The 27,018-nt window shown below is 50.2% G+C and overlaps 1 protein-coding gene across 4 annotated transcripts in view; it reads left to right on the top strand.

Moving 5' to 3' along the window:
* Positions 1-27,018, top strand: part of MYLK (myosin light chain kinase) — a 223,453-nt gene that overhangs the window by 114,802 nt on the left and 81,633 nt on the right. For all 4 annotated transcript variants that reach the window (XM_030942155.1, XM_030942139.1, XM_030942161.1 and 1 more), the window contains 5 exons: positions 11,492-11,629; positions 12,482-12,679; positions 13,376-13,625; positions 19,775-19,846; positions 20,283-21,268. In XM_030942155.1, the coding sequence (XP_030798015.1) occupies positions 11,492-11,629; positions 12,482-12,679; positions 13,376-13,625; positions 19,775-19,846; positions 20,283-21,268 (1,644 nt within the window). The remainder of the gene's footprint in view (positions 1-11,491; positions 11,630-12,481; positions 12,680-13,375; positions 13,626-19,774; positions 19,847-20,282; positions 21,269-27,018) is intronic.

Genomic DNA, 27,018 nt, shown 5'->3' with positions numbered 1-27,018 from the left:
TCAGGAAGTTAATGTAACTTGCTTAAGCGCATCACACTAGTTTGCAAAACTGGCCCCTGGAGCCAACAGCCTGTGACTTCCAAGTCTGTGCTCATTCCTATGCCCTGACATTTTTCAGAGGGCACATCCCCTGGCCCGAAGGGGAAGACTGGCCACTGTGGGCTGGGCAATGTCAGTCCCTTAGGGATGAAGGAACTGGCACTGGTGCAGAATGTGGCAGACGCTGGCTCCGTGAAGCTGTCTGCCGGGAGTGAGCACGCTCCCTGGGTGCTCTGATTGAAGAGGTGCCTCCGCGTGGAGCTGTTATTGGGAAACTGGTCCACCCCTTCCTTCCAGGAAACCCACCACACTGGGCTCAGGGCCCAGCTCTGGCCTCTGGGAATGTGCCAGCCAGATTCTGGTTTACACACTTACCCATTTATCCTCATAGTTCTAACTTCATGACTCATTGGGAGCCAGGTGGGGAGCTCAGGAAATTGTGATAATGAGACTTCAGAGGAAACCTGAACTGCTGAGAGCCTTGTCTCTGAGGGCCAGGGAGCAGGACTCACCTTCCCCCTGGGGGCTCTTCTTGGAGGCCAGCGTGGCCCAACCCCAGAGTCTAGTAAGGAACAGCAAGAGTCAGAATGCTACACGTAGGGCCGCGTGGCTTAGCCCTCTGTTTTCCGAGACTCTCCCTCCACAGCCGCAGCCAAGGACTAATCCAGTGTCTGTCCTGGCTTGCCTGTGTTTAGATTGGATTAGAGTGACCCAGCTGAGCTAAGAGTAGCCCGGAGGTGGGAGTCCCAGGCGAAGGATCAGAAACTCTTTAGGGCCTTCCTCCTGACTCCCGGGCCTGTGGGGCTGGGGCCTGAAGGATCACCACCCATCAAAAAAAAAAAAAGGCACAGAGAGGTCTCAGGCAAAAACTCTCCCAAGGAAGTTTGGATTTGCTCTGAGAAGAGGCCTGCATGACAGAACTCCTTCCCGGTGTGGGGGATGTACTGGACTGTAAAGACCAGACAGGCTCAGATACCATAAATGGTGAACAAGGCTGAGGACGCAGCCGCACGCTCAGGCCCGGCAGCATTTGGGCTCTCTCGGCACAGGATTGGAGCAGGGTGAGCCTGGCACAGCGGCACTCTTGGCACGGTGCCCTGAGACACTCAGGAGGCTCGGGGCTGCTCCCTGCACTGTCCTCCGCTGTGGAGTTTTTCTGACTTGATTGGCAGCCCTGTTGGCTCTGGGTCCTGGACAGCATGGGCTGGGGGACGATCGTAGTGGAGGCGCTTCTTCCCTACTGCACTGACCGCTGCTCCACCTCTCCCTTAGCTGCCCAGCTCCAGCCCTCTCTTGCCCTTAGTGTGGCACCGGGCCATGGTGGGGAGCGTGGATGTGGAGCCAGCAGCCTGGGTATGAGTCCTGCTCTGCCATTTACTAACCCTGCACCCTGGCATTAGTTAGCATACCCGACCTCACCTTCCTCTTGTGTGAAATGGAGATGCTGACAGTCGCAGTACTGTGAGGATTAAGTGAATGAATGTGCAGAGTATCCCCAGAGCATAGGATAGTATGTGCTGTGATTATGATTGTCCAGCAGAGCCCACCTTTAAACAAGATACAGTCCTTACAAATGCCAAGACTGAGGAGGGCTTTTCCCAGAGGATTCACTTTGCCGCAGTATTGTTTGTTTGGCCAGGGAAAGAGACCATCAGAGAATCAGAGGAGGGAGGTGTCCAGCCTGACACAAGCCAGACACACGTGCCTGCTTCCAAGGGCTCTGGCCACAAGGTGGCGCCATGCAGCAACGCATGTCCCTCCCGTTGTCTTCTCTTGGGGGTGATTGAGGGGCAGCTCTGCTGGAAGCAAGCTTATTCTGAGAGCTCAGCAGATACTGTTCCAAAGGCCAGATGCAGGGGCTCTTTCTCACCTCTCGCCTTTTGCCGAGATTTTGGAATCATCAGGATTGCTGGTGCAGCCTTCAGACACGATTTCTGTGGCCAGCCCTTCATGCTTTCTCTGCCTTCCCTCATCAGTGACTCTCTTCTCCAAAACCCGCAAACTCCCAGAAATGTCACTTTCTCTGGGAATCCTACCCTAATCACCCCAGAATGCGGTCCCTGAACACCGCGTGCTTCTAGTGTTACATTTACTTATCAACAAGTCTTTACTGTGTGCCTGTATTGATCAGTGCTAGGCATTGTTCTGGGGAAACTGCAGTAGACAGGACAGCTGAGGGCCCTGCCTGCAGGGTGCTTACATTCTGATGGGGATGCGGGCAGCAATCAGCACCTGGCCTCATTTTAAATGCTGGCACCTGCTGTTAAGAACATGAGCAGGTCACAAAGGAATAATTATCAAGAGAAAAAGCCAGTGAGCCAGTGAGCAGGGTGTGTGAATCAAGGGGGTGAGAGGGTGCATCTTTAGTGCTATGAGGAAGGAAGCCTCAGAGACATCCATGGCCTGGGGAAAGAGAGCTCCAGGCGGGCAGTACAGCAAGTGCAAGGCCCTAAGTTGGGAGCAGGATTGGCCCGTTTCAGAGCAGCAAGACGCCAGCCTGGGGAAGTGTGATAGAAAGTGAGTTCAGAAAGGCGGGGGCACACCATGCAGGGCCTCTGGAGGTGAGGAGAAAGCATTTTACTCCGTGAAAATTCACTTTCATTTTACTCTACTTGCTTGTTTAATTATCTTCCTCTCCAGACTGTAAGCTCCCTGCAGGGAGGGACCACGTCACACTGTGTGTAGAGCCAGGCCTGCCATGGGAGCAGGCATTCCCAAGATGGACGAGAGCACAGAGGTTGCTGAACCTCCCCTGCAGTGCAGGGAGTCATTCCCTAGAATTCCTCGCTTTTCTGGGGGCTCAGTGGCCATTAGGGTGTGCAGGAAATCTGCAAGTTACCTTTAAGAGTCCCTCAACAGAGCTGGGTGCAGTGCCTCACGCCTGTAATCCCAGCACTTTGGGAGGCCAGGGCACGTGGATCACTTGAGCCGAGGAGTTCGAGACCACCTTAGGCAACATGGTGACACACATCTCCACAGAAAATACAAAAATTAGCCAGGCGTGGTGGCTCATGCCTCTGGTCCCAGCTACTCAGAAGGCTGAGGCAGGAGGATTGCTTGAGCCTGCGAAGTCGAGGCTGATCACACCACTGGACTTCAGCCTGGATGACAGAGCAAGACCCTGTCTCAAAAAAAAAGAAGAGTCCCTCAACAAATATTCCTTCTTTCCCCGACACAGGCTAGGGGAAAAAATTCCCCGATGATTAACCAAGCAATGAATGTCCTTCCTCCTGACCCAGCGTGAGTCTAAAAGATGATTAATTCAAATCCCTGCAGAGCCCAGGAAGATCTGAAATACAGTATAGATTTCACAGTATTTGGACTGAGTCATTGCTGGGGGCTTCCTTGGGCTAGAATATTTAAAATGTTTTTCCCCCTGGAGTATCTCTGTCAAGGCTAAAATTCTTAAGTGTCTAGATTTACTAATAGCCTGCTAGTTGTGCCCATTTTGACATAGTGTCTCAGCCTAATGGTTTGTTTATTTAACTGAAGGCCTGGTGGGCCTGTTAAAGGCATTTAAGGACATAAAACGTGAGTAAGTTAAAAAGATAAAAAGATGATCTCTAGAATAGATAATAAAATATAACAAACATATTTATTAGAGTATTTGTTTTGATGCAGAGAGCTTTTAATGAAGACAACAGGCACCAGTGAAATCAGCATTTGCTTGGCAATAAGTAGAGGCACACTTTGTTTTCAGATTAATACCAGGCACTCTGCAGGGCAGCCTGGAGCCACCTCCTTTGTCTTCCCCGGTTATGCACAGGTACTTTGGACACTATACAATCTGTCCAGTTGACATAAGGTATGGACCCTGACCTCCTTAAGCTTAAAAACAGTGACAACTTCTTTTTTTTTTTTTTTTTTTTTTTTTTTTGAGATGGGGTCTTTCTCTGTCGCCCAGGCTGGAGTGCAGTGGTGAGATCTCGGCTCACTGCAAGCTCTGCCTCCCGGGTTCACACCATTCTCCTGCCTCAGCCTCCCAAGTAGCTGGAACTACAGGCGCCGCCACCACGCCTGGCTAGTTTTTTATATTTTTAGTAGAGATGGAGTTTCACCATGTTAGCCAGGATGGTCTCCATCTCCTGACCTCGTGATCCACCCGCCTCGGCCTCCCTAAGTGCTGGGATTATAGGCGTGAGCCACTGCACCCAGCTGACAACTTCTTAAATACTTATATTGACTACAGAGAAATATATTGAAGTAGAATAAATACGAGTTTTAACTTGCCTTTTTTATATATATTAAGAAGCTTAGTTTATTCAAAACATCTGTCCACAAGCTTTTAACTCTAAGAAGGCAAGCAATTAATTACATGTTAAAATTTATAACCAATATTTTCATTTTGTGTGGATTGAGTACAGAATTGGGTTTGTGTACCACGTGGGTTCTTCGTGTTACAGAAAGACTTCTGAGCATATACGTGTATGTTTGTGCCCATACCGTAGAACTTGAGCCTCATTTTACCAATAGGGCCCTTATAGAGCTTTATAACTCTCCACCTCCACAGCCCACAGTCAGTCATAATTACATAGAGTCCCAGATCAACAATGCTATGCAGAATCACAGCATTGAGCTCCTAGTGGCAAAATGCGACCCATGTGATGACAGTGGAACTGAGAGTGTGGTTTCCAGGCCTGCACTGGGAGGGAACAGTGGGTGGTTTGGAGGCCGTACCTTTATGTTTAGAGTGTGATTATAACTTCTAAGACAGTGAAAAGGCTGTGGTTGCAGTGATCCTTGCTTCCCAGCTAGCAACCATATCATTACTGGTCAGAGATCTTTTTTGGGATATTATACGTCATGGTTCCTTTCATTCTTTTCCTCGCACACTTCTCTTCCCATTTGCTTCTTAAGTTCTGGGAGGAAGGGAGGCCAAAAGAGAACAAGGCTATGGGAGGAAAAATCCTTTTTATGCCACAAAGTAGCCATTTTGCTGACTTCAAGAAGGTTCTGTTTGGTTAGGAGACAGCTTTTTGTTTAAGGGGAATTCAGATGTCCTGGGGATTTACAGCTTGCACAAACCCCCTGGAAATGGGAAGGGGCTGCGTGGCGTGTCAGCAGGGAGAATGTAACTCCTCTGCTGAATCCTCCAGAGGTAACAATCCTGGAATTTAGGGAAAGGAAGAGGCTGGTGGTGATCCCTGGACCATGCTAGATTTTGAACTCCAAATAAAGGAAGGTGGGGCAACTATGCTTCCATGGTGCCCCCTCAATTGGTGATCTATTGAATTTCCATAGTATAACAGGGTTTGGAGTGAATCAGAATTGCTGTTGGAATGGTATTTTGCATTGTAATAACTAAGGAATATAGCTCATGTTCAAAGCCTAAGGAAAATATTTGGTAGATCCAAGATTAAGGCAAATGTGCATTGAATGCAAATTTGGATCCAGGAGCATGGGGCTTCAGAAAGTAGCAAGTTGACCAGCAAATGTTGGCAGGTAGAAAAAAACACTTATAAGGAGAAATTCAGAATTTAGTTGTTTTCCTTGCTAAAACCATAGAAAGAAAAGGAAGGGCCATGGAGGGAAGACAGGAGAATTATTGTAGTGCAGAAGGAGATGCCAGATCATGACCAACCCCCAGGACAAAGGCAGCAGTGGGTTCCTAGTGTCAGGTCCTAGAGGAGCTAAAGGCCTCGCTCCTGGTGCTGGGTTTGAAGAACAGGCTTTACTGGTTATTTTATAAGAAGAATTAGTGCAAGAGATAATAAACTGCTCCTGTTTTGTGGGTGTCTAACACGTCCTCTAAATAAGAGCTTTCCAAAACGCTATGTTGGGTATCAATTTATATTAGTGTTTTTAAAGTAAAACCACTATCAATTTGTTTTTAAGAAGGAATTGTTTCGATAGAAAAAGTCTAATTGGCTAGAAAAGCTGGCTTGTTTTATTTAATTCTCATAACGACTCCACTTGACACTTCCAAATTCACTTCACAGATGAAGAAAGTGATGCTCAGGAGGTGATGGCAGCTGCCGGCAGTAGCCCAGCCCATCAGCGGCAGCACAAGGTCCCCACCCGCTTCGGCCCATGTGCTTTCTGCTTGGCTACTCTGGGATCCTGATAGGTCATTTGTTTGATGCTTTTGCTTCGCCAGAGCAATCATTTCATGTTTATTTTCATGACTAGGAACTGTCTTCAAAAACAGCTTCTAATGAGTCAAAAATAGTTAAAATGGCAAGGGTGGAAAACTCCATGGGTCAATAGAATCATGAAGTGGGGAGTGCGTATGTCTGTCTCTGTCTCTCATTCTCTCCCCCTTCCTTTGCTTCCCTTTCTGCCCGCTCTCTTCCTCATGGTCCCTCTCTCTTTTTCTTTTTCTGCTCTCTCACTGTTCTTCCCTTTCTCCCATTCTTGCTTTTTCTTAAGTCCTATTAACAGCTTTGTCTGTATGGCATCATTTTTACTTGTCAGCAATCTGCTTTGGCTTATTCTTAGTCATCGTGCTTGTCTTTCCTGTTGGAGGACGGCCCAATCAATCCTTTTCCATTGTGTCAAAATGGGACAGTAGCAGTTTAATGACTGAGTCCGTGAATGAATTGGTTAATACCAAGTAACAGAGCAACAGATAAATGCACTTTAGGTCCTTAATCTTAGGCAAGGAAAGTGAGGAGACTCAGCCATTTCTGCACCCCAGGAAGAAGGCCCTCTCTGGGCTCAGTCTCAGCAGAGCAGCAGGAAGCACAGCTGTGGGAAAACCCAGGGTATATTTAGTGTGGCCCCATTTGAGCTGGGCAAGTCTGTCACTGGGTCCCGGCAAAGCATCCCTTGCTATTTGTGTGCCATGGCCAGTGTGTGTCCTCCCAAGACAAAGGAGGCTCGGGCTCTCTGAGACAACTTTGTCACTGGGGGCCTTTTGCCTCAGACCCTGGTCCTTAAACCAGGATGCTGCTAGAAGGAGGCCGAAGGACAAGCAGAGAGGAGTGACTCCCAGCGTAATGGATAGCTCTGGACACGAATGGTAATGATGACAGAAAGCTCCTCGCAGAATTGGGATCTGCCTCTGCTCCCAGGACAATCAAGGGAAAGCACCTAGACCAGGACCCCGCCAGCAGCATCCCCCTCCTCAGGGGCATCGCAGCCTCAGGACCTTAGGACAGGCGAGCTTCTTTCTCTGAGTCCCAGCTCCCTCCACTGTAAAACAGACACAATCTGCCCAATACTTCCGAGATGTTGAGGATAACACTGAATGAGCTGTGAGCATCTTTTGGAATCCTGGAGTGCTGGGCTTTATAAGGAATCATCGTTACGTGAAAGTTCTGGTTTGAGGGGCACTTCTCATTGTAGTTCTTATCAGGTTGAATTTCCACAACCAAAGGAGTCAGTTGGGTTGGAAAAGTCAGAAAACATTGATTTTTGTACTTCTTGTGTGCCATGTATTGTTCTAGCTGTTTTACATGTTATTTTTTAATCATCTAAAACCCTGCAATATTACCATGCATTAGACTGATGATGTAGACATCATACTTTTCAGTATTATGTTACCATCAGTTTAGAGGAGAGAACACTGAGGCTTCCTTTGGGAAGGTTGCTTCAGATCACACAGCCAGGGCCATGAGTTGAGAATGCCAGTTTCCATCTGTCCCTTCGTATCTTACCTAAGTCCACAGAAGAGTGAGCATAAACTGATAGAGTCTAGAGGCCAGAGATGAGCCAGAATAATTTGTTTGGCTTTGGAATGAATTGAAATACACACACACACACACACACACACACACACACACACACACACACACACACACATACACATGTGTTGCCCTTTCCACCTGGCTTGTCTCTGTTCTGCTTTAGTTTTTCTCAGTTGCCAGGGATCTAGGATGTGGGTCAGCTGACAGTGTGTTTGTCCTGGAGCGGTCACCATGGGCACTGTTGGAGGAGACTGGTTCCCTTTGAAGAGATGCCTATGTAACATCCCGGCCTTGTCGTCGGAAGGCCTGGGCATGAGCTCTGAGTCTGCCCACACTGGCCCCATGATGTTAGCCAAGTGACTTCCCCTTAGTTAAGTCTCTCCTGGTCTCTACACCAGTACAGTGGAGTGGCTAGTTGGAATTGGGTCCCACCTTGCTGGTCTGAGAACAGGCTTGTTCTGAACATTCATTCCCAGTCATGTCCATTCTTGCTGTAGGGCTTTGGGGAACAAAACACAGGGCCAGAGGCAATGAGTGACACCAGAACTAAATGTCTGCCGATCAGCCGGTTCTTCCCAAGTTCACTCACTCATCTCCTGGAGGGGTTGCAACGAAAGCTTGTCCTCAATTTACTTTGAGATATATCCCTTGATATTTTTAAGCAATGCATTTGTATCCCTAACAGTATTTGCCTCAGGTCGTATAAAAATGAGTCCATAACCCTTGGGTGAGGCCCAGACTCCATTGGTTCTTTGGCTGCTGATAAACCGATCAAGTAATTGAGCCCAAGTGGATAAATGTATGTCAGTTCTCATGCCAGCCTCATACAGATGTTCTCATTGATAATGAATGGTTATATAAAGTATTTTTACCTATTATCTCTTTAAAACTACCCAAAGTCCTGTGATGATACCATGACTCCCCCTAGAGACCAATGAGGAAGTGGGGCTTCAGACAAGGCAGACGAGCCTGAGGCCGGGATCCCCTCCACAGCTGCCGATGGAACCAGTGAGCTGCCTGGTGGGAGGCAGCTCCCAGACACCCTTTCATGCATACTTCTGAGCTCCCAGGGGAGGGAGGGACAGATAGGCTTTTAGTCCCCAATGGCTGAGACCCACAGGGTGACTTGGCTTTGCCAAACCCCCAGACCAGGAAACAGAGGCTATGGGAAGAACCCAGAGAAGGTGGGGTTGAAGAGGAGACTGCCACAGGCTTGAAGGGTAGTACACTGGAGTTGGTGAGGTTCCCGTAGCATCTAGGAATTTGAGCCCATCTGCACGAAGCTCTGTGAGGCTGGGGACTCGCTGAGATTGCAGAGGCAGGAGCAGGGAGTGCTGTGGAAAGACAAAAACATTTTGTCTTTGAGCCTTCTCAGTCTGTGCGAGACAGGAAATTCCTCAACTCTCCCGAGGCAGCCAGCTTTCCTGACTGCTGCGGCCTAGTGAGAGAAACAAGACAGATCTATCCTTTTCCAATCCTGTGTCCCCCAAGCCCACTCCCGGAGCCTCCGCCAAGGCCCCTGGCAGCCCTCCATCAAAGGCTGCGATGCTGAGTCAGGGGCACCGGAGAACAGCAGGGGAACATCTTCTAAGGGTACCGTCTTCCAAGGGTACCGTCGGGGGTTACTTGCTTTCACACTTAGGCTCCATGCCCTTCAATTGCACCTGCTTTGGGGGAAGTTTTCCTCCAGCCTCTTGGGCCTTCCCAGCCTCTCCCTATCCAGGTTCCCAGAGGCTGGGCTAGGAGAGTTCTACAGTAGGCCTGCTTTCATTTTCAGTGTCAACAGATAAAAATTCAGTGGCAACTTTGGAGGTGAGACCTGCCCAGATACATTACATACCCTGGAAACCTCCCCCAAGGCTCCGCTTCTTGAAGAAGGTCTAGTATTTGTGGTCTTGTGTTGATAAGAACCCAAAATGCCAGTGACCCTTTCCCCAGAAACTTAGGGTTTAAGTTAGAGATATCCTAACCCTCCCCTTCTCAACAGTCGCACCTGCCAAAAACAAAAACAAAAAACGCTAAAATGGCATTTCTGAGATTCGAGCTGCCTGGCTCACAGGACCAAGGGAGAGACCAGAGGCTGGGCAGCCATGGCTTGTCCTGCACCAGGACTGTCCCCTGTGAGAAGTGGACAGCAGGGCCAGCCACTCTGCAGCCCCCTCCCCTTCAGCTCCTGTGAGGCAGAGATTCCAAGAATGAGGAAAGGCTGTTCACCCACCTCCACAAGAAACTGAATGCGGGTGAGGGGCCAGGCCTCTCACCCTCCTTGACTTGCCGACACACTCCCTCTCTCAGATTGACTTTTTCTCCCAGTTTTTATTGAGGTATTATTGATGTACAATAAACTACGTAGACTTAAGGTGTTCAATTTGATAAGTTTGGCCATATGCACACACATGAAACCTTTGCCATGATTTTTTAAAGTGAACTTCTCATTGCCCCCAAATGTTTCCTCATGCCCCTTTATAATCCAACCCCCCGTCCCCTGCCCCACAACACTCCTGATCTGCTTTCTGTCACTGGACTTTGCATTTTCTAGAATTTTATATACATGGAGTCATCCAATATGTACTCTCTCTTTGTCTGGCTTCCTTTTTGTTTGTTTGTTTGTTTTTGTTTTTGAGACAGAGTCTTGCTCTATCTCCCAGGCTGGAGTGCAGTGGTGTGCTCATGACTCACTGCAGCCTCAACCTTCCAGGCTCAAGTGATCTCCCACCTCAGCCCCCCGAGTAGCTGGGACTACAGCTTGGTGTCTCATTCAACGTAATTATTGTGAGATTCATCCCTGTTGTGGTACCCTCAGTAGTTCATTCTTTTTTGTTGCTGAGTAATATTCCATTGTATGGATATATCACAATTTGTTTATTTACTTACCTGTTGATGGACATTTGGGTCATTTCTAGTTTGCAGCTATTTTGAATGAAGCTGCTCTGAACGTTTGTGTACAAGACTTTGTATGGATATGTGCTTGCGTTTCTCTCGGGGACATACCCAGGAGTGGCATGACTAGATCCTAAGGGAAGTATATGTTTAACTTTTTAAGAAACTGCCAAACTGTTTTCAGGAGGTTCTGTACCACCTGCCGTGTATGAGAGTTGCAAGTTCCTCCACATCCTTGTCAAGACCAATTCCTGGGATGTGATGTCTTTTCATTTTTAGCCATTCTAATGAGTGTAGTGTCTTTGGCTTTCGTGAGGTGCTTAAAACCTCCTAGGATGGGACTGGAGCACCACATAATTATAGAAAATGATAGAGAAGCTCTTCAGTTCTGTCTTATGAGAGATAGCAAGATGTATTATTAAATTAAAAAGATGTCAATTACTTTGTATAACGTGCTTTCATTTACTTTTTTAAGAAGAAAATAAATGCCTGTTTGCTTCTATATGTTACACACACAGATCATCTCTGGCAAGATGAACAAGAAACAGAAAACTTGTTGCCTCTGAGGAGCGATGACTTGTGGCTGGAGGATGGGGTGGGAGGGAGATTTTCCATACTCTTGGGTACCTTTTGCATTTTGTACCATGTGAGTGTATCATTTATTTGAAAAACTAAATAAAATGTTTTAAAAACTCACAAACTTATAAAAGTTCATTGTTCATTCTTGGCTATCAGGCAAGAACATCATCACTGCCAAGCAGAGAAATGGGAGGCATCTTGTTCCTGATGATCTCTAGGAACTCCAAACACTCTTTATCTGTTAGCTGCCAGTTTCTGGTGGGAACCTGAGCATCAACACCGTCATGTACCAATGGGTCATTCAGTCTGTGTTTGTTGAATGAATGCATGAATGTTCACCCCACGTTCTGTTTTCTACCACACAGAAAAGAAGAGTAGCGGGAAGAGCGAGTACCTTCTGCCTGTGGCCCCCAGCAAGCCCTCTGCACCCATCTTCCTGCAGGGCCTCTCTGATCTCAAAGTCATGGATGGAAGCCAGGTCACTATGACAGTCCAAGTGTCAGGTCTGTCTCTGCAGCTGTCTCTCTGGGATTAACATGAAAATTGGTTGCAATGAGTATTGCTCTCCAAGGACCTGCTCACATCATTGATCCACCAGAAAATCAGATGGGACCATCAAACGATGGACCCAAAGAAATGGAGACTCTTGTCCTCTCTTTTCTGCCTTCTCTGGGTAGGATTTTCTGGATTCATGATTAAATGGTCCAGAGGAAGAGGATGGCCATATAGCTAGAGCAGTAAGAGATTAATTTGAAGATATAGTGTGGTCAGTGTAGCTGGAAGGTAATTTGAAGACTGGTACAAAACCAGATTATGGGCCGGGTGCGGTGGCTCATGCCTGTAATCCCAGCACTTTGGGAGGCTGAGGCAACAGCGGATCACGAGGTCAGTAGGTTGAGACTATCCTGGCTAACGTGGTGAAACCCCGTCTCTACTAAAAAATCCAAAAAATTAGCTGGGCATGGTGGCGGGCACCTGTAGTCCCAGCTACTCGGGAGGCTGAGGCAGGAGAATGGTGTGAACCCGGGAGGTGGAGCTTGCAGTGAGCTGAGATCGTGCCACTGCACTCCAGCCTGGGTGACAGAGCGAGACTCCGTCTCAAAGAAAAAAAAAAAAAATTGTGAGAACTTCCCAAATCTCAGAATATGTTCTCAGTTGCTCTATTCAAATTTTAAGGTCCTCCTGACAAACCCACAAGGTAGATCCTGTTCGAATTCCTATTTTACTGATGGGGAAGTGGAATCATAGAGAGTTGTTGGAGTGTTTCATCCAACATCACTGTATTAAGTGCAGAGTTGCTGCATGGCCGGGGAGGACCTCCCTAACCAATCCCCCTTCCTCTCCTCCTGGTTCAGGGAATCCACCCCCTGAGGTCATCTGGCTGCACAATGGGAATGAGATCCAAGAGTCAGAGGATTTCCACTTTGAACAGAGAGGCACTCAGCACAGCCTTTGTATCCAGGAAGTGTTCCCGGAGGACACGGGCACGTACACCTGTGAGGCCTGGAACAGCGCCGGAGAGGTCCGCACCCAGGCCGTGCTCACAGTACAAGGTGAGGCTGACCCACTCAGAGCAAGTGGGAAGGAGGAGCTGTTGCAGCCTCTCCAGAAGTGATTTGGAGGCAAGGAAACCACATGAGGCTACTTTGTTCCCACTGTGGGCCGTCTGCTCCCTCAGTCCCACCCCAGCCCCGGAGGCCAGCTCCCTGTCCAACATCACAAGCTCTGACTGAGTGGGGCTGCCCTTCCCCGCTTTCTGAAGTCCCTGCCCTCTCTGGGTTGCTGGTGCCAAGGTGCATAGAGTAGTAAGAGGGAAATCTGTAATATACTTAACAATTTGGCAGTAATAACTTTTGAGGTGAGTTATGGGCTTAACAGGGTCCTTGCCATTAGACAACAATATTTAAGAGGAGAGACAAATTAAGCACACATAAAGTGAGTGACAACTCTTAATCACACACATTGGATGCAGATCATGAGCACCTGGCTTGGTGCCCCTGTGCCTTCTGGGCTACCTCCCCTTACTTTGAATATACAGTCATGTTCATATTCTCCTCTGAGAATGTATCCAAGATGGATGTGCAACGAGAAGGGTGTGCTGCATTTGTGTGTCCAATCACAGTGATTTCTGGACAAGCTGTTACTTGGGTGACATGCTATCTTCCCACCCTTCACCGCCATGGAGAATTGAGTGGACACGGCCTGCTGAGGGGCCTCCCTGTTTAGCTCTGCCCTTTGCCACCTTCCAGAACCTCACGATGGCACCCAGCCCTGGTTCATCAGTAAGCCTCGCTCCGTGACAGCCTCCCTGGGCCAGAGTGTCCTCATCTCCTGCGCCATAGCTGGTGACCCCTTTCCTACCGTGCACTGGCTCCGAGATGGCAAAGCCCTCTCCAAAGACACTGGCCACTACGAGGTGCTTCAGAATGAGGACGTGTTCACCCTGGTGCTAAAGAAGGTGCAGCCCTGGCATGCCGGCCGGTATGAGATCCTGCTCAAGTGAGTCTGCATGTCCGGCCAGCCTCCCTTAACCCTTCTCTCCAAATTCCTAGCTCCCCTAACCTGGGTCTGGGCAGCCAGAAGAAGCACAAACTGATATGGGGCTTGGACTTCCAGGTAAAGCAAGTGCAGGCTCGGTGCTGCTCACAAGCTTTTGCTTCTTCCACTTCAGTAGAGCAAGTGTTCATTAGAACCTTCCCTTTTGAACTCAGTTCCCCAGAATCCTGTCTTGTCGCATCCTTGTTCCCCCATTATGTGGCCTATGGTGAGTATGAAGGAAGGAGGAATGGACTAAAGTTGGAAAAGCAGGGGGAGAGAGGGAACGCATTTGTTATCTATCGTCGTGTAACAAATTACCCTGAAACTTAGCAGCTTGAAACAACGTTTATCATCTCCCAGCTGGGAATTTGGAAGCAGCTTAGCTGGATGATTTTGAAGTTTCAGTCAGGATGTCGGCAGGGGCTGCAGTCTCAGAGGCTTGACTGACACTGGAGGACCTGCTTCCAAGGCTCACTCCCGTGACTGTGGCAGGAGGCTTAGCTCCTCACTGGCTGCTAGCAGGAGGCTTAGCTCCTCGCTGGCTGTTGGTGGGAGGACTCAGCTCGTTGCCTTGTGGACCTCTCCGTGGGGCTGCTTGAGTGTCTTTATGGCATGGCAGCTGGCTTCCCCAGAGCTAGTGATCGAAGAGGGAGCCCAGGTCGGAGCTTGCAGTGTCTTTTAAGACCTACCCTTGGAAGCCACACACCATCACTTCCGACTTTGTTAGAAGTGAGTCACTAAGTACAGTCCATACTCAAGGGGAGGTAAATTCAGTTCCACCTCTTGGAGAGAAGAATTTGCAGACATTTTATAACTGCCACAAGGTTACCTTTCCCCATTACTTTTTTCTCTCCTTTTCAAGGTCTTGCTAGGTTGTGTGGGCAGGTCAGCTCCATGAGGCACACTGCTACATGTCCAGGCCTAGAAGAGTGGTGAGCCCATAGTCCACACTGGGTAGCTATTCATTAGATGAATATGATTCAGAAATGCTCTTTTACCTGGAAAATGCTCTGTCTCTTAAAATCCTATGCCAGCCCTGGATTGAGGGAGACAGAATGCCTTCTGTGGGTCCTGGGGTTGGATCAAAGAAGAGCATTTGTCTGCACCTAACCTACAAATAGGAGGCCGTACCACATCCTGAGGATGGTTAGACCTGTCCTGGCCCGGGTGCCTGACCACGTTGCAAGGGGCTTTCTCTCCTGTACTTTTATCATCTCCCCATACTGAGCCCATCATGTTCACAGCTCTGAGCTACAAATAGGCTCTAGAGCTAAATGCCAAGGCTACTGCAAAACCCAATATGTACCCCATCCCCTTAGGTCCTTTGTGACCATGTGCTTTATACCTTATCAGTTATCTTTTGCTGCACAACAAACCACCCCAATACTTAATAACTATTAAAAATAGCTACTTTTTAAAAAGCAGTTTTATTATTTCTTAGAGTCTTTGGGTCTCCTATAAAGTTCTGCTGATTTAGGCAAAGCTAATCTCAGCTGAGCTCAGTGACATGCCTGTTGCAGTCAGCTGATGGGATGCTTGTGGGCTGCTGGTCACCCTACTGTTATTAGCAGTCCACTCAGAACGCATCAACTGCCTTTGCCTTATGCTTGAACTAGTTATTACCAGGAAGGCTACTCTGCCTCCAAAATGGTGAGAAGGTACACGCTTACTCCCTAGGTCGGTACAAAGAATGGAAACTGGTGATGTGTAAAAATACCTGCTGATGATCTTGTCTGTATAGAAGGAGAAGCACTTTGAGATAATACTTATGTTACTCAAGCCAGACATCCTAGAGGAGATGAGCTTGTTTTGGAGTTTTGATGGAAAAGGAGGGTTGAGTCTTGGTAAATGTGATAAGGCTTAGCTGTTGAGTAGGCCGAACAAGAAAGGGTGGGGTGGGGGCAGAGCCAAGCAAAGGGCTGTGGGAAGTTTGCCAGGCCAGAGAGGAGGCGTGCACCAGGAGGTCGGCAGGCAGACTGTCTGGGGCCAGCTGGGGACAGTCATAAAATTTAGACTATCCCAGCTGGAAGGGGCCTCAGAAGTTATCTAGCCTCATCATCATTTAATAACAGGGGAAACTGAGATCTCAGGGTCATGGATTTGCTTGTGGCCACCCAAAGGCAAGTAACAGAGCCCAAGTTCAAGCCCTCATCTTTTGACTGAAATCAGATGCTCTTCCATTCCTTATGGCTCAGCATGGAGAGTTTCTCCCAAGTGCACAGGGAACTGGAAGGACCTGGGAAACCACACGAGAGCCTCCACCTGTGCAGCCTTTGCCTCTTTTTCTTCCCCGAAGTCCAACCTCTTCATTCCTTTCAGAGGCCACTGCCCTGGCCTTGACTTTGTCCCCACCTAAGAAGAAGCAAGTCTGTGGAGAGTTTCCTGAGGGTACGTGCCAGGCCTGCCAGAGACCTCGCTCCTCCAGCGACCTAGACCCAGGGCAGGGTGTCTTTCGAGGGGAATGAATGGATGGCTAGGAGGAAGCCAGCCACTGGGGTCCAGTGTGCAGGGGCAGAGGGCTGGGCAGATCCTGCCTGTCCCTGCTAGGTTTGTGAGGCAGGTATGGGTGGGTACTTTCTGCCTCTCTTCCCTTCCTAGCTCTTGTCTACTGAACCAAAAGGGAAATGATAAAACATCTGCTCAAAATTCCAGCTGGAATACTTGAAACACTTGATACTTGCCAGGAAATTAGTTTTTGTTTTTGTTTTTTTCGAGACGGAGTCTTGCTCTGTCGCCCAGGCTGGAGTGCAGTGGTGCGATCTTGACTCACTGCAAGCTCCGCCTCCTGGGTTCACGCCATTCTCCTGCCTCAGCCTCCCGAGTAGCTGGGACTACAGGTGCCCGCCACCACGCCTGGCTAATTTTTTGTATTTTTAGTAGAGACAGGGTTTCACTGTGTTAGCCAGGATGGTCTTGATCTCCTGATCTCATGATCCGCCTGCCTCGGCCTCCCAAAGTGCTGGGATTACAGGTGTGAGCCACCGCACCTGGCCGAAATTAGTTCTTTAAACTGATTTTTCCGTATAAAACCCATCCAAGAGGTAGATGATTCAGGATGGGACAGAATCCAAGGCTTTGTAACCAGAGTGGGACTCTTATTCAGGGCTTCGTTAGCAGAGGCAAAAGGACTCTGTTTGTCTGTGAAAGTTTCAGTATATAGGATGACAGCCCTGTATGCTCTGTGGCAGCTCCTGGGATGGGGCCTCATCTTCAGCCCCAGCCCTGATTTTGTAACTGAGTGTGTGCAGTTGTCGAAGATGGCCCCAAGACCCTGTTCCAGCAGCTTAGGTGATCTGACATGTGGGTCCCACACAGGAGGCCACTATGAACTTTGTAGGCTGCAAATGAACCCACGGTTTGTCTTTAAGGCCCAGCAGAGATGTAAGTGTATGGCTGTAGGAATGGTTACCACCAGATCACCCCACCACTGGATGTTCCACCTAATGGGTCAGCCTTGGTATCCCAAGTCCTCCACCTTCCTCTGACCCCTTAGCCTGCTGGGTGCCACAGGGCAAGGCCTGGGGCTGGACTGGGCAGGAGCCCTTGAGAGCCTTATCTGAGTCTGTGCTCCCCAGCTTGAACACAGGTCATGGAAAGTGACAGAAGCCCTTACCTGCTTCCCCCATGGGGAGAGTCGGCTTACTCCAGCTTGGGGCACAGGGCTGGCCACTGCCAAAGCCTCAGAGGAGTCCAGCTGGGGTAAAGCAGCCATCTGGGCAGCGTCTGCTCCTGATGTTTACATCTGGGCAGTGTTCTACTGGTGACAGGAGAAGCTCTGCTGAGGAGATGCTGAAAGGACTGCCAGGCAGACACAGCCCTCGGACATCTCACCTTCCTACTCCATGTCAACCCAAGCACCCACAAGGCTGCGCTTAAAAATAGGAAAAGAGTGGCCTGACACTGGCCAGCAGCCTGGCAGAAGCAGGGTGACTTCACATGGTTATTCTACAAGCTCACCCAAAGCCCATAAGCCTTTTTGAGTGTTGAGAACTCGGGGCACTGAGTGCTGAGAACCTCTTAGTCTTCCCAGGGCCTGATACCCATGAGGTTTCTAACCACTGTTTGTTGAGCAAAGGAACACCCTGAACTCAAAATTCTCTAGACATGAGACTCCCTGCCCTTGAGTCTGTGCCCTCTGAGAGCCTGAGCGTTGAGGAGGGTGGCTGGGAGGCTATGGGATGCATGGCCAGGGAGGAGAGAGAAGTGAAAGAGCTAAGGCAGCCAGGAAGGTATCTGCACCAGCACTGCCTGGGACAGCACGAGGGCACTGGGGAAATGGACAAAGGAGAGGAGCCCAGCAGGCGAGAGGAGGGCTGGAGGATAGCAACGATTGGCTTCTCCTTGCTTCAAATGGGTGCCAGCACCCAACGGTGAGCAGCACCCCAGAGCCCCTGAGAATCCTGGGCCAGGCCATGGGCTGCCAGTATCCCTCCACTGGGAGGGAGGCCAGGCAGAGTGAGGTGGAGACCCACACACACCAGCATAATGTACAAGAACGCATGCTCAGATGCCTGTCCGGGTGGATGTAACTCATATGTGCACATATTCCCAAACATGGACCTCCAGGTGCAGGTGCCCACCAGCTAGACCAGTATATGTGTGCATCATGTGTATGACTGATATCTACATATGCGCATGGACACACACATGTCCCAGACCAGATTTGTACTGATAAGCAGAGTAGGGTGGGGTGCAAACATCATAGGGTCACAGTTCCTAACCCCTGCCTCCACTAGCAAGCTCTGTGAGTTTAGGCAAATTACTTAACCCTGACCTTTAGTATGATTATTTTTTAATAGAAGTGAGGTCTTGCTATGTTGCCCAAGCTGGTGTCAAACTTGCGAGCTCAAGCAGTCCTCCCACTTCAGCCTCCCAAAGTGCTGGGATTACAGGTGTGAACCACTGTGCCTGGACTACTTTACCTTTATAAGCCTCATTTTTCTTACCTTATAGAAACAGTGCTGATTCTAATCTCACAGAACTGTTCTGAGATTAAATGAGATGGCTCATGTAAAGAATCTGTCACAGAGCTTGGCACATCTGCTATTGGGTCTGAGTGCTAGTGAGACGGCGACATCCAGGGGCATGAGTGGGAGCACTGTTGTCAGAGACCCTGAGGATCCCACCCCAGAGCCCCCTTTCCTTGTCTTTAAATTGGGCATGGCAGTACTCTATACCTCTCTGGCATGCTGTGGATATCAAGAAAGAACTGTGTGTGGGTGTCATGAAAGCTGGAGGGTGCTGTATGAAATGCAATTGTTATAACCATCACTAGTCATCTCTGGCTCACAGACCTGCCCCCACCCCTTCCCCTAGCCTGAGCAGAACCTTCTTGGCTGGTCAAAGCTCAGAAATGCCAGCAGGTGGCAGCCTTATGGGGTTGGAGGGACAATCTGCTGCAAATACACTGCACTGCAGCCACGCAGGGTACAGACCCTCCCCTGAGCAGAGGGCCTGAGACTCTGTGCACCAGCGGGAGACTGACCAGGTTTATGGACACGAAGAATCCAGAGCCCTCCCCACCTGAAGGAAGAAGAGAAAAGGCCACTCATGTAGGAAAACACTTGTTGGGTTTTTAACACAAAAAGTTCTGATCTGAGAGCATTATCAGTGAGTGGGGGTGGAGGGTGCTTCCATTCCTGGGAAGGAGAGGGAAAGGAACTACCTCTGTGTTAAGGGATCATGGAGTCAGAGTCAAGGGCACTGGGCAGGCCCACTACCAGGGCCTATCTGTCTAGACCCAGCTGCTCTATCACAGTCCCCAGCAGGGTTAGCCTTTCTCCTTCCCCTTTTATTGGTTGAGTGAGTGACTGATTGATTGAATGATTATATTATATACTTACAGAAAAGTATTCCTACTTCTGGATGCCTGCCTTAGCTGTCATCCAGAGATTCTGTTTTTCTTCTTCTTTTTAAATAAGAGCTGAGAAAATAAAGGGTGACCACAGAGTGAGAGGGTCCTGCCCTAAATCTAAGGCTGGGGTGAATGTCACAGCCAAGCCGTTGACTTCCATCTTCCCCGGTGGCCAGCAGCCTGTGATCAAGTCCACACTGAACAGCCCATTGCCCAGAGGGCCTCTTGATCTTTATTGATCTTTGGAATTCCTCAGGAACCGAGTTGGCGAATGCAGTTGCCAGGTGTCACTGATGCTACAGAACAGCCCTGCCAGAGCCCTTCCACGGTGAGTGCCCCCAAGAGCTGCCTCACCAGGCCATGCCCCCATCCCCACCTTCCTCCAGGCCCCGGCAGCCCCAGCCCAGCAGCCCTAGATTGTTTGTGTCCTGCAGTTGAGGCTGCCAAAGCCAGAAGGGAGAGCCTGGAAGACGAATGAGGGAGGGAGAGCAGGGGAAGGAGGGAGTGATTTTTTTTTTTTTTTTTTTTTTTTGCACACACCCTTATAAGGCTACTGAAGTCATTACCGATGTAATAAACCAACTAAGCAAGCGAGCGCCTCTCACCAATGTTCCCATCTATAAACACAGCCTGGCCGGCCTCCCCCCTCCCCTCCCGCTCCCCTCTACCCTCCCACCCTCAGGGATTTGCTCTCCCCTGACGTTTCTTTCTTACCCAGCCCCTTTTCCTCCTGCTACTTTCCTTTCTCCCTTCACTGGTTGCAGGGGGAGGGAGCCTGCCAGCTGTGAGGGCCTCTGTGGTGGAGGAGTTGGTGCTGATGGTGGTGGTAGTGACCGCTATGGGACCCTGAGGCCTGGCTGGCCAGCAAGAGGGCAGGGTTGGCCAGAGGAGGAAGACGGCGAGGACGTCCGAGGGGTGCTGAAGAGGCGCGTGGAGACGAGGCAGCACACCGAGGAGGCGATCCGCCAGCAGGAGGTGGAGCAGCTGGACTTCCGAGACCTCCTGGGGAAGAAGGTGAGTACCAAGACCCTCTCGGAAGACGACCTGAAGGAGATCCCAGCCGAGCAGATGGATTTCCGTGCCAACCTGCAGCGGCAAGTGAAGCCAAAGACTGTGTCCGAGGAAGAGAGGAAGGTGCACAGCCCCCAGCAGGTCGATTTCCGCTCTGTCCTAGCCAAGAAGGGGACTCCCAAGACCCCCGTGCCTGAGAAGGTGCCACCGCCAAAACCTGCCACCCCAGATTTTCGCTCAGTGCTGGGTGGCAAGAAGAAATTACCAGCAGAGAATGGTAGCAGCGGTGCTGAGACCCTGAATGCCAAGGCCGTAGAAAGTTCCAAGCCCCTGAGTAATGCACAACCTTCAGGGCCCTTGAAACCCATGGGCAACGCCAAGCCTGCTGAGACCCTGAAGCCCATGGGCAACACCAAGCCTGCTGAGACCCTAAAGCCCATGGGCAATGCCAAACCTGCTGAGACCCTGAAATCTGCTAGCAAAGAAGAACTCAAGAAAGACATTAAGAATGATGTGAATTGCAAGAGAGGCCATGCAGGGACCACAGATAATGAAAAAAGATCAGAGAGCCAGGGGACAGCCCCAGTCTTCAAGGAGAAGCTGCAAGATGTTCGTGTGGCAGAGGGCGAGAAGCTGCTGCTCCAGTGCCAGGTGTCTTCTGACCCCCCAGCCACCATCACCTGGACGCTGAATGGAAAGACCCTCAAGACCACCAAGTTCATCGTCCTCTCCCAGGAAGGTAAATGAGCGTGGGGGTTGGGGAAGAAGGGGCCTCTGTACCAGGGCCACTGCTGGCTCATGGAGCCTTGGTCTTGCTGACCCCTGTCAGCAGCCCATAGCCTGGGTAGGAGGGCTGCACCCATTTCCTGCTCACTCAAGGATAGGTCCCCGCTCAGGGACCTTGGGTACATGCACCAAGGCTGGGGCTAAGGGCTGGGATGCTGGTCCTTGTGGCACATGCCCACATCTCGGCGCCCGTCTGGCAGAGCCCTCTCATGGCACTGCCACCTGTGGCTCCCCGGAGGAGACCTGAGCCTGAGTTGATTCCCAGCTCCAGCATGGACAGGGCTCTGTTCACAGGCTTGGAGGTGGGGAACACGGAGGCTGGAGCCAGCGAGAAGCTCTGAGTAAAGAGCTGTTTAGAGCAGCGTCTTAGGTTTGGGGAAGAGTGTGCAGTGACCAGGTGGCACGGAGCTCTGAGTTGGGGTCAAGAATAACTTCAGTCTTGATAGCATTGTGGGTTTGAAGGGATCTGTCGGGAAAGCCCAAATCCCAAAACAGCCCCTACAGCACACACTCACGGGCAGACAGAGCTGCTCGCTTCCTAATTTGGACGAGACTTTTGTTTGCTGGTATTTCACATTCTTGGGTGGTGGGGAGAGGAGGGGGGCCCCAAATCCTTCCATCTGTGTGGACTTTTGGGGTCTGGAGTTTTCAGAGGGGCCAGTTTATACTTGGAGAAGAGATGGGGGTGACACAGGAGTATTTTCTCTGGACCTTCAATTTGGTTTGAAGTACTTTTGTAAATCTCAAGTCTGGGTGGGAGCTCCAAGGCCAGCCGACCTCCACACCCCATTCTGGCAGCCAGCGGAGGGACAGGTTGCCAGCACAGAACAGAGTCCTGCCTGAGTTGATGCTGGTGGCTCCGGCCAGGGAAGGGTACAAAGAAGCTCCCAGGAAGTGACATTTCACCCTTGAGGGGCACAGGGCAGCCACAGAAGAGGCTGGTGTGGACAGGTCCTGTCAAATCTGAGTCAGCTGAGGTGTCACAGTGCTCTCCCCACGGGCTGCTCCCCTCCCTGTCCTCTGGCAGCACCCTCCCCACTCCCTCCCTCACCTTCTAATGCTGCCTGCCTTCCCCTCACAAGCAGAATGGAGCATTCAAAGATCACAGAATCCCTCTCAGCTCCCAGTAAGAGTCTGTCTTCCCTCTACATCTGGCACAGCACACCTGGAGCAGCTGAGCATGCTGAATCTCAGTGCTGAAGGAGTGAAGGGGACACTGGCTGGCAGAGAGAAAAGTTGTGTTATTTTCTGCTAATGTGTTAATGCAGTAACTTTTCCATGTGGACGTTCTCAGATTGGCAGGGTCCTCCAGAAGTCATCTCCTCCATCCCCCACTTCTGCTGGCTCAGCCCCCCTCCCCTGAGGCATGGGGGATCATTGAGCTGGGATGAGACGTCCAGAGGAGTGGACACCACAGCCTGTCCTGCTGCCCTTGTAGGGCTCTCCCACTTGGAAAGTCCTTGGTAAAACTGATTGGAAACCCTGACTGGGAGCATTTCCCAGGTCGCCCTATGGTGATCTCTCCGGGCAGGATGCAGGGTGGCATCCACCATCCTCAGGACAAGGTTGGGGCTGTCGCCTGGCTGTCTGATCTTTTTTCATTATCTGTGGTCCCTGTATGGCCTCTCTTGCAGTTCACATCATTCTTAACGTATTTCTTGAGTTCGTCTTTGCTAGCGAGTTTCAGGTTCTCATCAGGCTTGGCATTGCCCGTGGGCTTCAGGGTCTCAGCAGCCTTGGCGTTGGGAGGTCTGTGGCTGCTCCAGACTCAGGGAAACTGAGGTTAAGTCGGCTGGGGGCAGCTGCTCTCCAGCTTGCATGGGGTTTAAACCCAGAGTCATCAACAGCCACTTACAAACAATTCACTCAACTAAGCGACGTAAGGCAGACCCCAGGCCTGGTCTCAGAAACCCTTCTGAGCCATTAGCCACTGTCTTCTTGCGCCCTGAGTGCCTGCAGTATGTTTTCCCTGCTGGGGCCTGAGTGGTAAACACCCTAGAGATCCTGGCCACTCCAGCCTCCCTTCCCATGGAAACCGTCCCAGAGGGAACAATTCAGATCCAGAGCAGCAGCAGAAGAAATGATCCAAGGAAGGCTGCACACAGAGAGGAGAGAGACCAGGAGAGGTGGGAAGGGATTCCAGAGAGAGCCCCAAATCAAACTGTAAGACATCTTCTAAATATTTTAAAATTGTGTTTAAAGAATAGCTGACATCTGTTGAACACTACGTGCTAGACACTATCTTAGGCCTCTTACACTTTTCACCCATTGAATCCTCCCAACTATGACTGTACTGTCCACCTAACAGGGAAGTTATGTACCTTGCCCAGTGCAAGGTGCTGGGGGTAACGGAGCTGGGATTTGAACTCAGTTCAAACTGTTTGAACTCAGGTGGCTGAGTTCCCATGCCTAGACCACTGTGCTATATGACCTCTTAGTTAATTCCTATTATTTTGTCAGGACACTGGTGGCAGCTGAGAATTTGTCTATCAACAGAAAACACGAATGACTACTTACTCCTCGATTTTGTTAACAGTTGTCCAAAGGTGGAAACACTGATGGTGCCCCCAGCCTTGCCAGGTTTCTGGTATTTTCCCTGCAGCGGTGGAGGCAGACCTTGAAATGGGCCTGTCTGGCTTCAATACAGGAGAGTGCGTTGTCTCAAAAAATCAGCCCCACCCTCTGTCCCTTCACTCACCAAGACTTCAAGAGCCCGGTGTTTTGTTAAGGGGAAAGCTTATCTTAAGGCTTTGTCTATGGGTCACCACTTGAGCAGGTCCCTCCACAGGGAGTAGGGCATTCTGAGAGGTGGAGTGGGTCTTTTCTCAATAGATCTGGAAAGAGAAGACACACTCATAGTGATAAAATTGTTAGAGCCAAGTGCTGACAAGTGCTATGAGTGTGTCGGGAGGAGCTGCTGGAAGTGGGAAGAGAGGGAGCTGAGTGCTGGACTTTGATCTAAGCCCTGAAGGCAGGCCAGAGGGGATGGGCTTCGGGGGGAGGGGAGAGAGTGGCCCACAGCAGCAGAGGCATCCTGCTAACAGCTTGTTCTGGGCTGGAGAGGACGACATGGCCCCAGTTTCATCCTATATCCTGCCAAGGAATTCCAGTCTAAAGGCAGTAGGGAGTCATGCGAGATTTTGAAATGAGGAGCACTGTACACGAAGCTCAGTTTAGGGGTTTTGGTGGACTCTGTGCCCAAAAGACAAATATAGAGCCTACTGAAGTGGTCGGGAGGAAGACAGTGAAGCCTAGACTAGCATAGTAGCCACAACTACAGACAGGGAGTGACCAGTTCAAGAAGGAAGGATAGAAGTAATGGCACCTGTTGCCTGGCTTGGAAGGGCAGAATGGGGGTGGGGGTAGGTGAAGAAGATGAAGGAATGGAAGACCATTAAGTGTGGGTGTCTGAGTGGCTGGGGTCTCAGTGGTGGTGTCAGTGGGAATAAGGAAGCCGGTGGTTGGAGGAGGTTTATAGGGGAAGGTGAAGGAATGGTTCCACTGGCCTCCCGTCCTGCGTCCTTCACGCTCAGCTCAGCACCTGCCCTGCCCCTGGCTTCCTGACTTAGAGCCCTTTTTGCTCCGCTGCACTGATCCCCATCCTGTCAGCTCTGCTACAAACAAGATTCACTTCCTCCAGGATGCCTTCCTGTTGTCACCCACCTTTGGCCACAAGAGACTCTTGCACTGTCCCCTCCCCATCAACCTGTGTATCTGCTTGCACTGACTGCTAGTGGACATGCTGTTTTTAGGTTTCAGGGGACTTCTCTGATGTCTGTAGCTTAGATAGGGCTTATAGCTTACAGACCCCCCCAAACAGGATTACATCACCCCATTTAGTTCACCCCCTTTCATGCTGAGGAGAGCAGAAGAGGTCTGATGGCGTGGGCTGGAGTTGACCCCTAGTTGATTTGTGGCAGGACACAGACATGTGGAGGTATCCTTCCTCTTCCTGCACCCCTAGAGCTGTAGGGCTGATGGGGTTCACAGTTACCACCAGCTGGGCCTGCCCTCTGCCCCCAAGTCTTTCCCCAGCCCTTCTGGGACATGCCTGTGCTGAGGGGTGGGAGGCCGATGGCCCCCTGAGCTGAGGGGAGCTCTGTGGTGGCCTGAGAAGGGCTTTATCTTTATGCTTTGTTTCCTGTCTCTGGGCCAGGCTCCTCCTCCTGGCGAAACACTTGTCCCAGTCTAACAATGAGGATTCATTTTCGTTGCTGTTGTGAATAGGTAATTCATTTGTAATTGCCTTCAGGGTAGAATTTTGCAAAGGCTTTTTAAAAACCCATGTAAGTTCATCCTACGAAAAACTGATTTATGCAGCATCTACTACGAGCAAGGCATTATTCTAGCCCCCTTTGTTGTGCGCATAATCTACTTGAAGAACTCTGAATTTTCTTTTTTCAGAAACCATATATTATCTTTTTCAGTAGTAAGTTCTATTTGACTGTTTGTGATCTTTTCTTACATAGCTCCTACCAGATCACCTGCTACAGAAACACCCCTTCATCCTTCTCAGAATGACAAATATGTTTTACTGTGACTGCATTCCAGGCTCGGGAAAAACACTGGTGATAGACAGGGTCACTCCCCTCCGAGAGCTGGTGTGGGAGACAGGCATGCAAGTCGGCAATGGCCTTGTGAGCCGTGCTTTGACATGGATGAGCTCAGAGTTGGGAGCACAGAAGAGGTCCACCTAGGCCTGGGTGATTAGGGGGAACAAGGAGGACACCATGCCTGCAGGGGTGACCTGGAGATGAGTCGTACTGTCTGGGCTTGCCAGGTGGGCTGGGTAGGCTGACTGAGGCAGTCCTATAGCAGAACCTCCAGGAAACTCCCTCCCTCCATCCACATCCCGTTGCTCCCCTCTGCCGTCAACTCAGAAAAGGAGAGAGCTGGGAGAGCTTCAGACCCAGGAGCACTTACTCCACAACAGCCATGAGGGGCTCTCCCAGGCAGAGCTCTGCAGTAGTGCTGACCTTTCCCATCCCCCTCATCTCCCTCTCAAAATTCCCCACCAGGCTGAGGCTTCTCAAAAAAAACCTCTGGGAAACAGCTTTTCTTCTGGAGGTCAAGAATGAACTGTCCCACAGGAAATACCAGATTCTTCATCTGGGGTAGCCAAGCCTGCAAGCCTACCAGGGGGTCCTCCCCAAGCCCATGCACATGGCTAGGGGTCCAGGCTCTGGGCAGGTTGGAAAAGCTGCCTGCCCCATGCCTTGACCTGGGAGAGGAGGCGGGGGCCAGGTCCACATGCCCCCTACTCTCTGTGTACTGTCTTTACAGCTTGTATCATTTTGACTTAGGGCTCAAGGCAGCTGAGGGACTGAAACTAAAAGAAAATCAAGGATTTGAACAGGATGTGCGTTGGGGGTGGGATATCTGTACCCAAAGCCTTAGCCCCACCCTGACTTGAGGGAAAGTTTCCAGATGAGATTGGTCTCTGCTAAGCCTCTGAGCCCCTCTAGTTGGGGCTAGAGGTCATCTTGGCATCCTCCTGCCCACCCAGATGAATGGAAAGTTCTCTCTCCAGGACATAGTTATCCTCATTCCCCACTCCTGTGCCTCACAATTCTTACTCCTATGACAGACTTCCTAAAATTCCAGCCTAAATCCTCTCCATTACAGTTTCTACAAATTCTGTCTCCTAACCACAAAGGGAAGAAAAGAGAATGAAGCCTTCCCGAGGGTTGGGGTCTATATGAG

The sequence above is a fragment of the Rhinopithecus roxellana genome, chromosome 1 (assembly GCF_007565055.1).
Source record: "Rhinopithecus roxellana isolate Shanxi Qingling chromosome 1, ASM756505v1, whole genome shotgun sequence".
NCBI lineage: Eukaryota > Metazoa > Chordata > Mammalia > Primates > Cercopithecidae > Rhinopithecus > Rhinopithecus roxellana.
The sequence above is the reverse complement of the archived record's forward strand: the minus strand, read 5'-3'. Positions and strand labels throughout refer to the sequence as shown.